This window comes from Clavelina lepadiformis, chromosome 2, assembly GCF_947623445.1.
Source record: "Clavelina lepadiformis chromosome 2, kaClaLepa1.1, whole genome shotgun sequence".
NCBI classification, from domain to species: Eukaryota; Metazoa; Chordata; class Ascidiacea; order Aplousobranchia; family Clavelinidae; genus Clavelina; species Clavelina lepadiformis.
The window spans coordinates 683,272-699,029 of record NC_135241.1 but is presented as its reverse complement, the minus strand read 5'-3'; the positions used below and the strand labels follow the sequence as shown (position 1 = coordinate 699,029).

General features: G+C 38.9%; 2 protein-coding genes and 1 non-coding gene across 6 annotated transcripts; 2 read left to right on the top strand and 1 right to left on the bottom strand.

The window, feature by feature from the left end:
* Positions 1–8: 8 nt before the first annotated feature.
* Trnaq-uug (transfer RNA glutamine (anticodon UUG)) lies at positions 9–80 on the bottom strand. Its single transcript has one exon. It is a non-coding gene; the product is annotated as a tRNA-Gln (tRNA).
* Positions 81–2,968: 2,888 nt separating this feature from the next.
* LOC143445606 (microprocessor complex subunit DGCR8-like) lies at positions 2,969–7,847 on the top strand. 2 transcript variants are annotated; one of them, XM_076944825.1, is made up of 13 exons: positions 2,969–4,100; positions 4,183–4,268; positions 4,387–4,539; positions 4,625–4,733; positions 4,800–4,946; positions 5,075–5,235; positions 5,352–5,415; positions 5,573–5,674; positions 5,816–5,952; positions 6,075–6,214; positions 6,666–6,765; positions 6,846–6,917; positions 7,087–7,847. In XM_076944825.1, exons 1-13 carry the CDS (start codon positions 3,833–3,835, stop codon positions 7,402–7,404), a joined length of 1,857 nt encoding a protein of 618 aa, XP_076800940.1. In that variant the 5' UTR covers positions 2,969–3,832; the 3' UTR covers positions 7,405–7,847. The 2 variants fall into 2 exon arrangements, with proteins under 2 accessions (XP_076800940.1, XP_076800942.1); XM_076944827.1 differs by having other exon boundaries at positions 2,970–4,100; positions 4,625–4,724.
* A 381-nt stretch (positions 7,848–8,228) lies between these two features.
* On the top strand, positions 8,229–15,210 carry LOC143445607 (uncharacterized). 3 transcript variants are annotated; one of them, XM_076944829.1, is made up of 8 exons: positions 8,229–8,614; positions 8,741–8,917; positions 11,511–11,681; positions 12,165–12,291; positions 12,713–12,920; positions 12,986–13,242; positions 14,268–14,472; positions 14,565–15,210. In XM_076944829.1, the coding sequence occupies exons 3-8, from the start codon at positions 11,585–11,587 to the stop codon at positions 15,042–15,044; spliced, it is 1,374 nt and encodes a 457-aa protein (XP_076800944.1). In that variant the 5' UTR covers positions 8,229–8,614; positions 8,741–8,917; positions 11,511–11,584; the 3' UTR covers positions 15,045–15,210. The 3 variants fall into 3 exon arrangements, with proteins under 3 accessions (XP_076800944.1, XP_076800945.1, XP_076800943.1); XM_076944830.1 differs by lacking the exons at positions 8,229–8,614; positions 8,741–8,917 and adding an exon at positions 9,180–11,354; XM_076944828.1 differs by lacking the exons at positions 8,229–8,614; positions 8,741–8,917 and adding an exon at positions 9,181–11,359.
* Positions 15,211–15,758: the final 548 nt, after the last annotated feature.

The following is a 15,758-nucleotide window of genomic DNA, read 5'->3' as shown; positions in this document are numbered from 1 at the left end:
GAAATATCAGGTCCCACCGAGATTTGAACTCGGATCGCAGGATTCAAAGTCCTGAGTGCTAACCGTTACACCATGGGGCCACGGCTGTTAACCGCGTTATTAAAGAATATTTTTCCAATGTGTAAAGAGAGAGTGAAAGAGAGAATTTAATTCGCCATTCAAAGAATAAATAAATTACATAACTTAACAAAATTAACAGTTGTGTGGCGTGTGGTGGCGAAAGACCTATTGCGGTCATCGAACTCTGCTGCCACAGATTCTATGAAAAATCAAACAAAAATGGAGGCTATGAGGCAATCCTATGCGCAAAACTAAATGTTTCAAGAACAAATGAAATAAAATAAACCCACAAAACAAATGTCAGAATGTTACAAGAACATTATATAGCAGTTATACACATTCACTTGACTTCCCCTGCAGTTCAGACCTCAAATGTTTACAGAAGCATTTGTGTGATTTTTTCTACTTATTATTTGGTAATTTATTCTTTGTTTGAATTTGAAAATTGGAACCTCGAAATATTAATTCCTTTTTCCTTTCTTTGTTTTAGTTCCGGCAGAAATAGGTTGTCTTGAGTCGAACTGGTATTGTATTTATGCACTGTTTGTAATTCACAAAGATAATTATTGAAGAAATGGAGAAAAGAATTAGTATTTAATTTGCCAGTCTGTAATTGACAAGTTTGGAATATATTTAGGATATAATGTTGAACATAAAGGGTTTTTAATTTGGTGTATTTGTCACTAAAGGTAATTAGTAGGGCAAGTTTTTGTTGCACTAAAAACGTGAGAAAGTTGCACTTAATTTTAGGCCTAACAAAAGTTGCAGTAAAAAGTTGCATTTATGCACAAGTTTTTAAAAGCATTAGGGTATGAGATACTCGAAAGGATCCGTTGTATAACCCAACAGTTTAAGATTTGCAGGGTGTCTGCTTGTTCCGTTTCTTTCTTCGCTATACAATCGATCATGCATACATTTTTATGTTCTTTAGGTTTGAAACCTACATGACAGGATTTCGCCCTAGGTCTGCAACTAACTAAGCTATCTCAACAAAAATTGACCTCGAAAGACTAGACACAACCTGTTTCCGTTTGTGCGGGCTTGGCCAAAAGCCAAGTCATACTTCCACTTCTAATTTAGTTCGGACACTGTCGTGCTTGGCTGGGGTTGTTAAACTTCTAGCTTGCAAGCCAAATGTTGCGTCATAGATAACATTGAGATGCAGCTAATCCAACACATAGCTCTTTGTTATGCAAAGCAAAGAGAATAGAAATATACTAGAAAAAGTTTTATAGCATGTTTTTTAAATCACTCCTTTACATTTTGCGCAATATTTAATAAAAGTTGCTGTAAAAAGTTGCATGAAAAATAGAAAAAAGTTGCAAAAAGTTGCAATATAAAATTCCTACAAACAGCTTAAAACATCATACTACATAAATTCTGAGTATTTAGGAAGCTGCTGGAAGCTGTAAAAAAAAGTTGCAAAAGTTGCAAAAACTTGCCCTAGTAATTAGTCTTACTAGTTTGCTGTGCAATATACTTAAAGGTTTAAAAAACTGTCTGGTGCAGATCCCCTGACTATTTTCCCCTTTGTAAGACACAATAATCTAGATTCTAGACTCTAGAGTCTAGAGTAGACCAAAGTGTATAATCATCATTATGTTTTTGTTTGTATATTGTCGAATTTCATACAGAACGCCACAGATTTTGACAGTCTTTTGCAAATGCCTTTAACATGATTTTTCCACTAAAATTGTTCATCTAGAATCTAAATATTTAATTTTATAAACCCTTTCCATATTCAATCATCCATTACTTAAAAAATATAAAAAACTGTCTAAAACACGCACTAAATTCGCCGTTACGAGTCTTGCAACAGCAACTTTCCATTGTTCTGATATGCGCTTGAACAATGCTCGAACACCAAGGTGACGTCACTTCCGTTCCCCGCACATTTTTTTGAAAATGTTTTTACTAATAACGAAAAAAAGATAGAGAAATTTTCCAACGGCAACATTCTTCACACCGCGGAGGCAAACGACAGTTTGTATTTGCTGACTCGGCTTTATGCACGAACGACAAGTATCGCATGAAACGAAAACGAAACAGTTTATTTATAGTTAAAAAGGAAGCGCAAAAGTTGCATTGATGCATTGCTCTAATTTGCTCTCTCTTTGCTTCAGTCCTCACATGGAGGGATCCAGTAGCTTAAGTGTTACGTCATAATTTATTGTGCATTTTCTCAAACAGTCATAATCTAATCACAGATCAAAAAAATTTCATCGTTATAGAAGTAAAAATAAATAGAAATTATAAAATTTATAATAATTATTATAATATAAATCATATCATCAATCACGCAAATCATATCACAAATCATAGAAATCAAAGAATTTGTAAAGAGACTTTCATCACAAGAGAGTCTTAAAGACCAGATTACCCAGAATGCAAGCGGCAAGTAAGCCGTCACGCGTTGCATGGATCTGGTGTGGAAGGTAGGCTGGCTGTATAACCTAGGTCCTAGGCAATACGTATAATCTATGGCCGTAGAGTAGACGCGTAGACGTATTGTCTTCAAATAGCAATTGCTTAAAGTGAAGAGTTTTCTTTAAACGAATTTGATAAATTCAGCAGACCATAGGTCTAGGCTGGCCTATAGTAGGCTATCGTATAGCCTAGGCTACAACATAACCTTGCTGCTAACGTAGGCGGACTAGGCCTGTTTCGCTGATTCTTTTTTGTGTAAGCATTAATGGTAAAACAGCCTGGAGTGAAGTTGGTAGACAATTTCCTTTGCAGAGTATAGCTTAGGGCCCTAGGCGATCGAAAAATTGTTCCCACCCAAAAAATTGCGGTGGTAGGCTAACTCGGAAAGTGCTTATTCCAGTATGATAAAAAGTAACTAGGCTATAGGCCTATAGCCTAGTTATAAAAATAATCTAATTTTTCATGCGTTAATATGATAGATCTCTGGTTGAAAGGTTTCATTCTGTGTTGTGATTTGATTTAAATTTAATAACTGGTTATTTCTGTAGAAGCAATGGTTGACAGGATAACAGAAATGGTATGTTGGAAGGTACATTTTGAAAACTTGTTCGCGGTGGCGCCCTGCCAAGAAATCCAGGTCAAAAGAACCAATCTACAAATGTGAACCTGAAGCTGACCTCAAAATTCATTTTCTACAACAAGTAAAGATGCCAGAATAATATGCAGTTGTTTGAAACTTATTCGCCTGCTCAAAGTTAAGGGATTAACGTTCTATTAAATTGCACCATTTATGAACTGTAAGGGGCATAGTGGTTGCAATTTTTTTGCATGGTTAATCCACCATCAAACACTGCAAAACTGCCGCAATCCAGATCACATGACGTGTTGGAATGTGAAATTCACACAGAGCATCTGAGGCGCTACACCAGTGTTGTGCTCAGAGATGTAGATATTTTAATACTTGCTGGTTGCTACAAAAATGTGAAGTCTTGTTGCTGGTGGTATGCAGATCAAGACCGTTATGATTACTTTCTTGATTTTGCTTTAACATCAAGCAATGAGTGTGTAAATTCCTATCTTTTTACTTATATATGTTAATAGTTAATATTGTAAATCAATTCAGCCACATTAGGTTCATTTTAGCTTTCCTTTAGTGCATCCCACACTAAAGGTATATTTTCGAGAAATTAAAATTTTCCTGTTGTAACTCTAAACATTTGAAATCTTGTCAACCGTTGCAGATTGTACTTTAAATTGCTGTCACTAGGCCTCAGCTTACTCCTAGTCATTGTCAATTCCTTGGTTTACCGCCATCGTAGAGGTCATAAGTGCGATTAGGTTCGATATGGATGAAAATAATGACAGTGATGAAATGAGCGAACTGTTGTATGGGGATTTGACAGCTCCAAGCTTGAATGGTGACGATGGCAACAAATTAAATGGATTCGGCCATCTTTATTCCGATGCGTGCCACACAGAGTCAAACGGTGGCAGTGTAGAGCAGATGATTCATGAAACCTTGACCAATAATGACGGCAGTGGTGATCACATTCATAACACATTGATGCCAAACGGCCATGTCGATTCCTTAATTAATGGGAACAATGCTGTTGGTAAGGCAATAGCGGTTACATTCATAGCTCCTATAGCAGTTACATTCAATTGCAAAAGTACATTTGTTTCACTGTTTTTCAGACAAAGAGGAAAAAACTGACGATGCAGATATCAAAGAACAAACTGCCCCAAAGCCTGTTCGATATTACACTAAAAGACTTTTAAAGGTTTTAATCTGAATCCAGATTTTCAGATACAAATGAATCAAAAATTGTTATATATAGATATATAGTTTGTGGAAATTGTAAATTTTAATCTAATTTGTTGCAAATATCACGACTACAGTATCAAACACCAGTTGGCTCCATTGGACCACTGCCTGAAGGTTGGATAATGTTCCCGCACACATGTGGACTGCCAATTTATTTTCATAAGGAAAGCAAAGTTGTCACATGGTCCCGGCCGTACACGGTTACAGCAGAAATGGGCCGTGTAAAGGTAAGTCGACTTTTCCTCGATCGTTGTCAGTTTCACGGAAGATTTTTTGTTTTTTCAACGATTGATGATGATGCATATTTGGTAGAAACATGACGTCCCGGTAGCAAGTATACCTTGTCTTGAATATCATCGAACGAGACAGAAAATTGAAAAGGAATTGAAAAAGAAATCTTGCCATCCACAAGGTGACACCAGTGAGCACTTATTAGCATTGACTTACCTGTCGTCTTTATATTACATTGCATTGTTTTCTCGCCCAGGCCTGGTAAATGGCTCGACAGAGCATGAGAGCAAAGCTGCGGAGCAGGATTTTAAATCGACAGAACTTTTTTCAAGTCAAAACGAACCTTCCCCTGGCTCACCTGTACCTAAAGCAATCCTGCATAACGCTAACGATATTTACTTAGGTGGGCAACAATTTTCCACGTTTATTCTGGCTGGTTTATTATATTTCCTTGTTACTGTTTCAAAAGTATTGAACAAAATAATGAGACGATTTTTCAATTCACTAAAAACTTTCCATCAACTTGCACAGGTGAAGAAGAACTAATAAGTTACCTGGACAAGAGATTTCTGTTTGACACAACAACTGTTCCACATTTCGAGAAGTGGGCTGACAAGCGAAAGTTCACCAGGAAACAGCGACAAGAAGCTGCAGAAAATTTCGAAAATAACAAATCCAATGTGACAAAACAGGTGAAAGTATTACATTATGATGCCGTGAGTAGCCCCGCATATTGAACTTTCAACTATTGAGCTTCCAACACAACAAGAACGCCTTCTTTTGTTCTCAACTTTCTGTTTCTTTGTAGCTCGGCCCCGCGAAGATGATAACCCTCACTATACCTCGTGAAGGGGTCAGCGATAGACCCCAAAGTAATGCAATCTTAAACGTTTTTACAGTAGTTGGATAACTGTTAAAATCAATGAAAGTTATTGTTTTTGATGCATGATAAGAAGGAAACGACTCATCTAGGGCTGCTCCACATTCATATAAGTTCTTATAATTTTCTCATTGTTCCTCTTATTGCAGAAGTTGTATTCAACACCAGCGTGAAACCTATGGTTTGCATTTTACACGAATATACACAAAGTGTTTTGAGAAGTAAAGTTCAGTACGTCTTCACAACAAAAGGTAACTATTTTTATACTTAACCGTCGTGCAATTATCCAAGTTGCTTTAGAAGGAGAAGCGGTGAAAATGGAACTTTCAGTCTTCCATCGATGACCAGTTCCCAGTGTCTTTACTCTAATCACAAATATCTTGGTATCCCAGATGACAGCAGTGAACCTTTCGAGGCAAAAATTGTGATAAATGACAAAACTTACGGCACAGCACAAGGAGTCAATAAGAAGGCTGCCAAAAATAAAGCGGCCTTGGAAACAATGGAAATGTTGGCGCCTGGTTTTAAGGTAAGCTTTTTTCTGATAGAGGTCTTATAAACAAGTAATCTGTATGGCTGGCTCGTTGTTTCACGCAAGCACTTCGAAAATTGCGTCGAAAAGTTAAAAGTTTCTTTGGCAACACTTTCTAGAAACAAGTAGAAGAGAATTCAGGTGAATCCTCGGTCGAATATTTCAATGATGTCCCGGTCACTGATCCTCGTATCTATGAGCTCTGTCTCCACGCCGGCAATTACCTTCCTCATCAGTTGTTGTCCGAGTGCCTAAAAAGGTTACTCCACGATTATTAATTTTATATCAAACCAAATTGTTGCAGTGATAACAACAAGTGTAGAGATATTGGTTATCGTTGTTATTGATGTAAGAGTTTGGTTTTGGTAAAGCTGTTTCCAGTAACTCAGACTCATAGTAAATGATACTCGGAAGATTCGGATTGGTCTTGTTATACCCAATTGCTACAAATAGCGTAGATGCATTCATGCTATATTGAGAACTATCGTGTTTCTTCTTGTGCTTTATGCAGCTTTTTTCAGTGCATGCAATTATGCTTTGTATTCACTCACAGCAACATTTCAACTCAGTTCTTATTATCATGGTTTCATGTTTGTACAAATTTGTAAATTTTTTCAATCGTCAGCTTTTTATCCATTTAACGGAATTTCTTGATTTTATCTGGGGTTGATTTGGCAAAATCACACCTTAATAGAGTTTCTACGTTACAGGAACCAGGGGCTGGCAGACACAGCGATGCAGTTCGAAGTGCAAGTTGGCAAAGCAAAGATGGTCGAGTATAAGATGGTATGCGGCAAGCACACAGTCACTGTGAGTACATGCACCGATTGTGCGCTAGCTTACTTGTCTGCTGGATTGGAAGATATTTGAATTTTTTTAAATTGTTTCAGGGAAGTGCAAAGAACAAGAAGATCAGCAAACAACTGGCCGCCCAGCAAATCCTGCAGCTGCTCCACCCCAAGGTAGGAACTGCCGTAGATGCGATGCATAGAATTCGCTTTTCCAAACTTTTCACTGACATTTGTAGAACGAATATGTTCTCTATGTAATTGCAAACTGGAAAAATTTGTTTTCCTTAATCTAGCACTCCTGACGTCATCGTAAGTAACTTATCGCAATTTTCTTCACCAGGTGACGTCATGGGGTGAGATGATCAAGATGTACGGGACTTCGGTCGCGGAGAAGCGCGCGCGGAAAAAGAACATTGAGCAGGAGATATTTGAGTTGAAACAGCGAAGATCCGCTCCTGAGTCCAACGGCGACGTGACGTCACACGAAGAAATGACTTCAGCGACGAAAAACAAAGACCCGACCGTGGCCAATCCTGAGCTCTTGTCCAAGTTGCGTCAGATGATGCAGCAGTTGAGTGAGAAGCGCAAGAGCAAAGAAGAAACAAAGGAGGAGAGTGGAGGCGCGAAGAGGAGCAAACTTCATCTCATTGACGTTTAATTTTGTGCAATTTTGCGAGAAGTTTCAGAACATTTTTGTCATCCAAGTCGATTTGTAAAACTTTGTACAGTCAAAGCGATCCGTTCCCACGCACTTAACTTCAACTTAACTGCTTCACACTTGTAAGCACAGTCCCATAAATCTCAGAGCTAATTTTTAGCTTTTTAGGCAAAAGTTCCTCGGTAGTACACAGAGGTTCCAACATTTATGTTCCCGGATCGCTATGACGTGAGATTGCACTTTTATGCAAATCCTTTATTTAATCGATCGCAACTAAATGAAATTCAGATAAGATTCAAATGACTTTGCATACAGTTGTAGAGGTGTAGACAACATTGGAGACAGGTTGACTTACTTTCACCGACAATAATCACTTACAAAGCTGTTTTGCATGCTTTTCTTTAACGCTGTGATTAATAAATTAGCTCCGAACCAAGCTAGAACTCGCTCTCTTCATAATCTAACTTTTCAGTTCACATTTATATTTTTGTTGTTTCCGCACGATGTCGCCCGCAGTACATCACGGTTTTGTAGAAAACTCCACAGCGACCGATATTCTGAGAGTTCCTTCACCCCGCCAGCATACAATCACTGAACCTTTCGTTAAATCATCCACCATTCATGTAGTGTACTGGCTCGCCAAATTGAATCGAACTCAATTTAATAAGCGCTGATTGGGCACAAAATTTTCATCCTCGCTAATATAATTACGTCAGAATGTGTTTTGGGAAGGAAAACACAAGTTATTGTTGGCGTGAAAGCGTCCAAGTAAAGTTGTCATGAAATATTCGTTCATAATTTGCCGTGTCTGGTGGGAACCAAGAAGCCTGCTGACGTAGAAAATCACAAGCTATCCAGCAACACGGGTGACGTACCACGACTGAATTGACAAGGGATTCACATTGAAGCGCGTCGCTTGTCAGCTTCTTACGCGTCAATTGATCCAAACGCCGAAATAATCCATCTTTTTTTATAAAACTCCTTAATTGAGAATTTTAGACATTTTGATTCAAAATTATTGCCTAAATTCTCAAAATTGCTAACTGGTTTTTATTTCTTCCATCTCTTACTTATGCTACAGAATTATTTCTGTAGGTCCATTGACTGGTTTCCATCCTGTAAGCCGAGTTGTAAGATCACGAAGATAGACTTGTAAGTGAGGGCGACAACCTATCGCGATGGCATCGATTTTTCGGGCACGCCTGGGCGGGTGAGTTGCCGCCGTAAATTTGTTTTGTCCAACTCTTGAATGAATTTTACACAGAAATTCACTTAAGTCCGCTTCAAAGCGCAGCAAATGGCTTCATTATTGTCGGCTTGTCCCAATCTATTGTAGAGGTCCTGTGGTTGCTCTGCGTCTGTCTTTTACAAATCTCAGTCTCTACAAACATAATGTTATGTACCCTACCTAGCTTCTGGAATGCCATCGTTCAGCGCCAAAACGTTGTCCACGAGGGTTGAGTTCCTGGAAATCGGCAATCTTTCGATTTATTCAACTTTATTCAGCCAAGATGTAAGTATTGTGCTCAGATAACTTCATGGCCTATTATGTGCTCAGCAGTTGAAAGTAAATCGTCATTTCGCTGCTGCACTGATAAGCGTGGATTTGAAAACATCATGACGTGACCCCACATGGCCTCGTAGACAAAAAACATGACGAGCTGTCAGGTGATTCCAGGAAGTGCATCGACGTTATTTTTAGCTTCAACCTTATTCCAGTTTGTCTTTTACCTTGTGGCAGCCCTTCTATGACGTGCTCTCGCTGCAATTGAGCGTTTATTGTGTCACAAATGAATATAAGCGATCCAATTGTGCTGAGTCAAGGTAGTTGGGTTAGGAAATTCTGCAAACAAATACTTAGATGAAAACACTCCCACAGCGGAGATGTTACGTCATTTAACAAACAAATGACAATGGAGCGTAAGCAAATAATTCGTACGATTATTGTTTATTTTCAAAGAAGATTATTTCGCGTCGAAGAATTTTAAAACACCGAAGCTGGCCAGCCCTTCCCTTCCAGCCAGTATGTAAAGATGAGCAAACCCAGACATGATGTAGGGATCTAATCTAATTAACTCACAGTTTAATCGTTTATTGTTGACGTGAGACGCAGAGAGAATGAGCCGGCCATACAGCAGTCAGTGAAAAGAACAATTTTTCAAATGTAGTTTTTCTTGTCAGTTCACCGAATTATCCAGACGCAGATAGACAGGTTCGGTTTTCCCTCAAATGGCCGACTCTGAATTCATGTTGACACTCATCGATTTTTACTTTTTATTGCGGTTTGCTTAATTTCCTTGGAGGCGACAGGTATTGCAGATTGTACATCTTGTGTTGATGTGACGTTTCAATGAAGTTCAACAATTTTTGAATTCAAGCGGCTTGTCATAGTCTGCCAGCTTATTTGGGTTTGAATGATGACGAAACACTCTTCATATCCATTTAATAGATTGTTTGCATAATAATAAAGTCAATTATGACGTGTGGTAACACCATGGACGTAAAGTGTCAGACTTTTACTTTAGTAGCCTAACTAAAAGACTTATTACGATATCGATCAAATCTACGACTGAAAAAGGCGACAACTTTCTGGCGGATTGAATTTGCTGCACGTGTGCTGGCAGTAATTTGCGGTTGTCGTTTCTTTAATGAATTTGTTAGACTGAAATGCTTTGACAGTAAGGGATTTTCTAATTAATCGGCATTATGCGGATATAAAGCTTTTAAAGGGGCTTAGCCCTATAAAGACCGCGGAAAACAGGAAAAACTTCAGAGTTATTTTCATTAATCGAGCAAGTAAATACAAAGGCGGGATCTAGAATACAAGTGCACAACCAGATGACGTCACAATTTGAGTAGCTGGGGTCTGGTATTCAAAGACATCTTGTGGTTGTGCACTTGTATACTAGAACCACAAAAGTTTCTGCAGAAGATATTGGATTTAAAATTAATTTTGACGTCACACTAATTTGCTTGTTCGGTCATGTTGTTGACACTGATATAAACTCAAGCATTGTTGGCTGTCGTGACGTCAAACGTTTTCGACGTTTTCGACGCTTTCGTTATTCGTTAGGTTGGCTTTAGCTGAGCCAATTGTCGAAGAATGCAGGGATTCCAAAGTTTACCGAAATAAATTTTCAGTTTCGATAAATGTCGTCGCTTCCAATTTCGTTTTCTAATTTGTCACAATCATAACTCATCGATTTTGTTTCCCAATCCTGCTCCGTTATTTATGCTTGTTGCTATTTGAGCATTGTGACATCATTTTTTTGTCTATGACATTTCTTCTTTCATAAAATCAAAACGGACGCGGATTTTCTTTTTTCTACGCGATCATACGTCGCATTTTTCATCCTTGCATGTTCGGGAATTGGTCGCTGTTTTATCGAGCGCAAGTAGAGGGGACGACAAGATTGAATTCAAATTTCAAGATTTCTTTGCCGGGCCAAAATTTGGTTGAAGCGACGAATTGTAGCTTTTATTCTGTCTTGCCGCAGTGGTTGGCTGGATGCTGGAAATAAATTAAAGGCGTGTCTTGAAATAGTTCGTGTTTCCTACGTGAGCCCGTCAGCCTTTTGAAACGTCAATCAAAATCATTGTTTAGAAGCTAATTCTATGTGAAGTATAATTCCCTTTGCATTTTCAGGTTGTCTCGCTTCTATTAAGACTAACATTGTCTCCAGTAGATTGAAAGTGACTATTTCACCGTACTTAGGTCACGTAGGCAGTCGTTAAAAGTTGACCGTCAAATTCGGAAGTTGGATTTATGCAGAAAGTTGATTTTAACTACAGTATTTAAGCTGTAGGTGAAGTTAGATTTAGATTAGAAGGTAGAACTAGGTTACTGTTATAACATGTTGGGTTAACAAGGAACTGTGAAAAATTTCTTGGAACGTATCATCTTCCCAAGTGAAGTAGTGGAAGCCATCTTGGATCTGCTTTACACCAAAGTTGGGTAACAAACGATAAAAATAGATCTTTATTAGGACGGAGATTTCTTTTATTCTCACATAGAAAAACTTGACTGTAAAGACACATATATCTGCTAGGACACGTGTTTACGAGTGCGCAGTGCGACTTAACCTTACACTTGGCCTCGTTCACAGGATTTCGTCAATTTCCGTGTCAGACAAAACCCCTGCGCTTGGACAAAACAGAAGAAAAATTCCCATATAAGGGAATGTCGCTGGAAGTGGAAAAATGTTCCCACGTTTCGGACGATACGAAATGGATATTTTTCTGGTTCTTCATCGTCGTTTCAGCGGTTGGCATCACTGGTATGTTGATGCAGTGGCTCCAACGCCACGTCATGCTATTCCATGACGCCGCTGTGCCGCGAAAGAACCCACCTGTCACCTGTCAACTTTATCTTAATTAAACTTCTATCCAAACGTCATTATAAGTTTATGACGCAACGTCATGTGCGGAATATTATGACATCAGGGCCGTCGTAGGTCTTCGAACCGATGCGTGGTAACTAAATTAAAATCCTCATTCAATGGAAACTTAATTGCTGGCAAATGCCCCGGTTAACTTTATTCCCTTATTTTCAATGGCAACTCGTGAATCATGGACACTTTGACAAGCGATTGTGCTTTCAGATATTTTTGTTAATCTCATCGCCGTTGTGAATTTTATCTGAAAACATCAGTTCCTGTCAAAGTAATTTATTTATTTCTACGACCAGTTTCTTAAAGTCTGATTCCGGGTCAAAATAGCGGGCTTCATGGTTTCCAACTCATGTTTTCTTCTCTTCGAAGGAAACATGTTGTCGGTCCTCATCCTGACGCGGAAGAAGAACAGAATCCTCTCCCCGGCTTACAGCGTCTACATCATCGCGCTCGCTATCGCCGACAGTGGCATGCTCTTCTTCACAGGTTTCCTCAGGTACAAACTATGATGTCGATGGTTAGAAGCAAAGCGGTTAATTTTAGATTTGTTTGTGGCCACGTGGGGTACTTTTTTCTGTCCCTTCCCACGAAATCCTTTCAGAAATGTCGAGTTGGAATTACTGCTATGTAAAGATGAACGTTGCTATAAAGATGAATATCTTATCATATAACATATCTTCGTGTATGGATTTTCCTACACGCGCGGAGATAAAAAGATGAACCAGCAAATGTTGTGGTAAAATTATCTTGGAAAATGAGACATATTCCTTGAAATATCATTCTCACGAGCGAGTTTTAAAATTTTAAAATTGTCCAGTTTTATGTATTTTTTAACGTAAACTTATTAAAAGTTTTTTCCTTTGACGGTTGATGTAAACGAACTAAGCGAAGGCAATCGGCATTTTCATTTATTTCAGATACGCGGTGGTGACTTGGATGTACGACCAACGGTACAAAATGTCCTTGTACGAGGTCTATCTATGCAGGCTACATCGGTTCCTCATGCACACTTTCCACAACGCGTCGGTCTGGTTGCTACTGGTGATGACCTTTGACCGATTTCTGGCTGTTCGATTTCCGTTTTTTTATAGAAAAATCAAACACGACGCTTCTGTGGCGAAGAAGGTTAGTCGTTTGTGGATGTCAATCAAAATCAGTTGTCTTCATCTGACCAGACTTGGCATGCTCAGGTGTGCATTGCCACTTTTGTTACGTCATTGGTGTTGGCGACGCCATTCCTGTTGGTCGGTGCGATTGATCCGGAAGGGAAGGCGATGGAAGTTGGCGGAAAATTCCACTTCCGGCCGACTCCGTTCGCGAACGTGACGCTACAAAACAGTAGCATGTTCAACGTGAACTTGCTAAACTTCAACACTTCGGAGAAGCCTTCGTCGATCGCACAGGCGCAAAATATATTACAAATATCGCGGAAGACTTCGGAAACCAAGTAAGTTGGAGACTGTGTTTGTGACGTCAGTGAAGTGAAGTTTTTTGTGAAGTTAATTTAATCTGTCGTGAGACTGTGATTTGGATGGAGAGGAGCCAGGACTATTATGCGCAAACTATCCGGATGGACCTATGTCAAAATAGCTTTGTGTGTATTGTGCAAATATTGATTTAGAAAATTTATTAAAAATGGCAGTGTAATTTCTGTGCTTGCTCTGTAGCTTACAACCGAGGATTTGTTGCTGACAACTTCTGCGCCTTCTATAACGTTTTATTTTGACAAATCTTGCAAGAGCTTCATTAACCGGTCACCCATGGAATTGGAAGCCACCTTTTCATAACTTTAGATTGAAACGACCTTGTAGCAATCAAGCCAAAGCGTCATGATAGGAATATTTGCATTTGATTGTGATGTTTTGTGACGAGGTCGCTGGTCACGTTTCGAACTCGGTGTTAAATTTCGTCGAACTATTTCTGGAAATTGGTATTGACTTTTCAGGTCTCTTCTCATTTGTTTTGGGGTTTACTTCCCTATTTTTATCAGGATGTTTGACCGCACTTCTGTCGCTTTAAACGTTTTTAATCAATTGTTGAATCGCGTTGGAAAGATTCGGATTTGTTTTGATTATTGAACAGAGAGGGTCCAAGATTTAAATCGATTTTTTTCTCCCTAAAGTAAAGGAAGCTTCGTTCAAAGCGTTTATTTGTCGAAGATGTTCGAACATAAATTAGCCTAAAATTGGCAATGAAAGGAATGCTCATCTAAGCCTCTTCTGGTCTTAGCTAAATCTCTAAATTGGCTAATAGGTCTGGGGGCCAGTTTATTGATGTTGTTGTGTACGCTGTGATGGGTTGTTGTAAGCAACATTGTCTTTCCAACTGTTGCTAATTGGAAGCAAATTAGTTGAAAACGTCGACAAATGTTGTCATTGGTTTAAATCTTTACGTGTTAAAATCGAAAATGACTAATTCATATTAATTTTAGTTGTAAAATTTCTTTCCGTTGCTCATGTTCTTTTCATGTAGCGCCAATGATGGATGTTCTTTGACCGCGACATTTTCAAAGAATACCGCCTTCATAATCAACGTCATCTTTCACATTGTCCTCGCCTTTCTTCTTCCCTACCTGGTGCTCTTCTGCTTCAACGTCGCCATCTTCTGGCATCTCAACTGCTATTCCGGGGTCGTCTCCCTGGTCGGGTCAAGGCAGAGACTGAACAGGAAAATCACGGTAATTACCATCGTTCAATTCTGGTTGTCAACTTTCTTAAAATACTTTGGGTGTGCTAGTTAATACAACTAAACAGTTAATCTTATGTTTAGGTCATGATGCTTGCCGTATGCTTTGTCTTCATAATCTTGTGGCTTCCTCAAGTGTGGATCCTCTTTCAAAGCACGGACGCGCATTCCCACAGCTGCAATTCTAACGATGTTCCTGTCTCGTTGGCGACACTTAGCGGCGTTGCAAATTCCGCACTGAACTTCTTCCTTTACTGCATGACAGTGAACAAGTTTCGAAAAGCAGCCTGGAATTGCATCCGGCCCGCTTGCATACTGGGGCCTGCAGAACCGGATACCCCATCTAGCTCGATAAGACTGACCACCCTCAGTTTTAAATCACGTTCTCTGCTGAGTCAGCAGAAATTGAGTAAACGTTCAGAGGTTGAAACCCGCGCGCCGGTTGCGTTAAGTTTAAACTCACAAAAAGTGACTGAGATTGACACATTCAACGAGGAATCAAAGCAGCTTTGCAGTTTCTTCAAAACTTCAGAAAAGAAAGCGATGACGTCGCAATTACGCTAAACAAAACTGAGCCAAAGAATAATCTTACTTTGAACACTTTTACTTTTTTGTAAATATTTTTTGAAGTATCGCAATATTGTTTAAGTATTATTGGTGTTATCCTCCACAAAACGTATTTCATTATTCTTTTCTTGTTCTGTTGTCCGCGGTGCAATAAAAACCTTGTTTCCTGTTAAAGTTGTTGGCTCACGTGTATTTTTGACCGATTTCATTTTATGCGACTTGCATACAAAACTTTTGATTCTTTGAAGACTGGCGCAGAACAGAAGTAACTAACAGGATCCTTAGCCAGTAACAAGTGAGACAAATGCGTCCATGCCTTGACGGATCAAATCATCGTTTGAGATTTGATGAGGATTAAATGAAACTATGGTGTAGAAGTTATAGAAAACATGCGCATCAATTATAATTAATAAGCATTTTTCCATTCCATTTCATCGTTCCATTTTTGCAAAGATGTGCACAATGTACATGACACATGTATAAGCGTTTACCTGTATCACTTCTTCCAGTCTAACTTGGACTTTCATCAGTCTGGTACTCAAGCCTGTGTCTAGTACTCAAACCTATGTCTGGTACTCAAGCCAGTGTCTAGTACTCAAACCTGTGTTTCGTGATGTTGTTCTAGAGAACCTAAACTTTAGTGAAATTGGAATGTATTGTGACGTAAATGAAATGAACGTTTATATGCATATATAAACTACAATAATATCA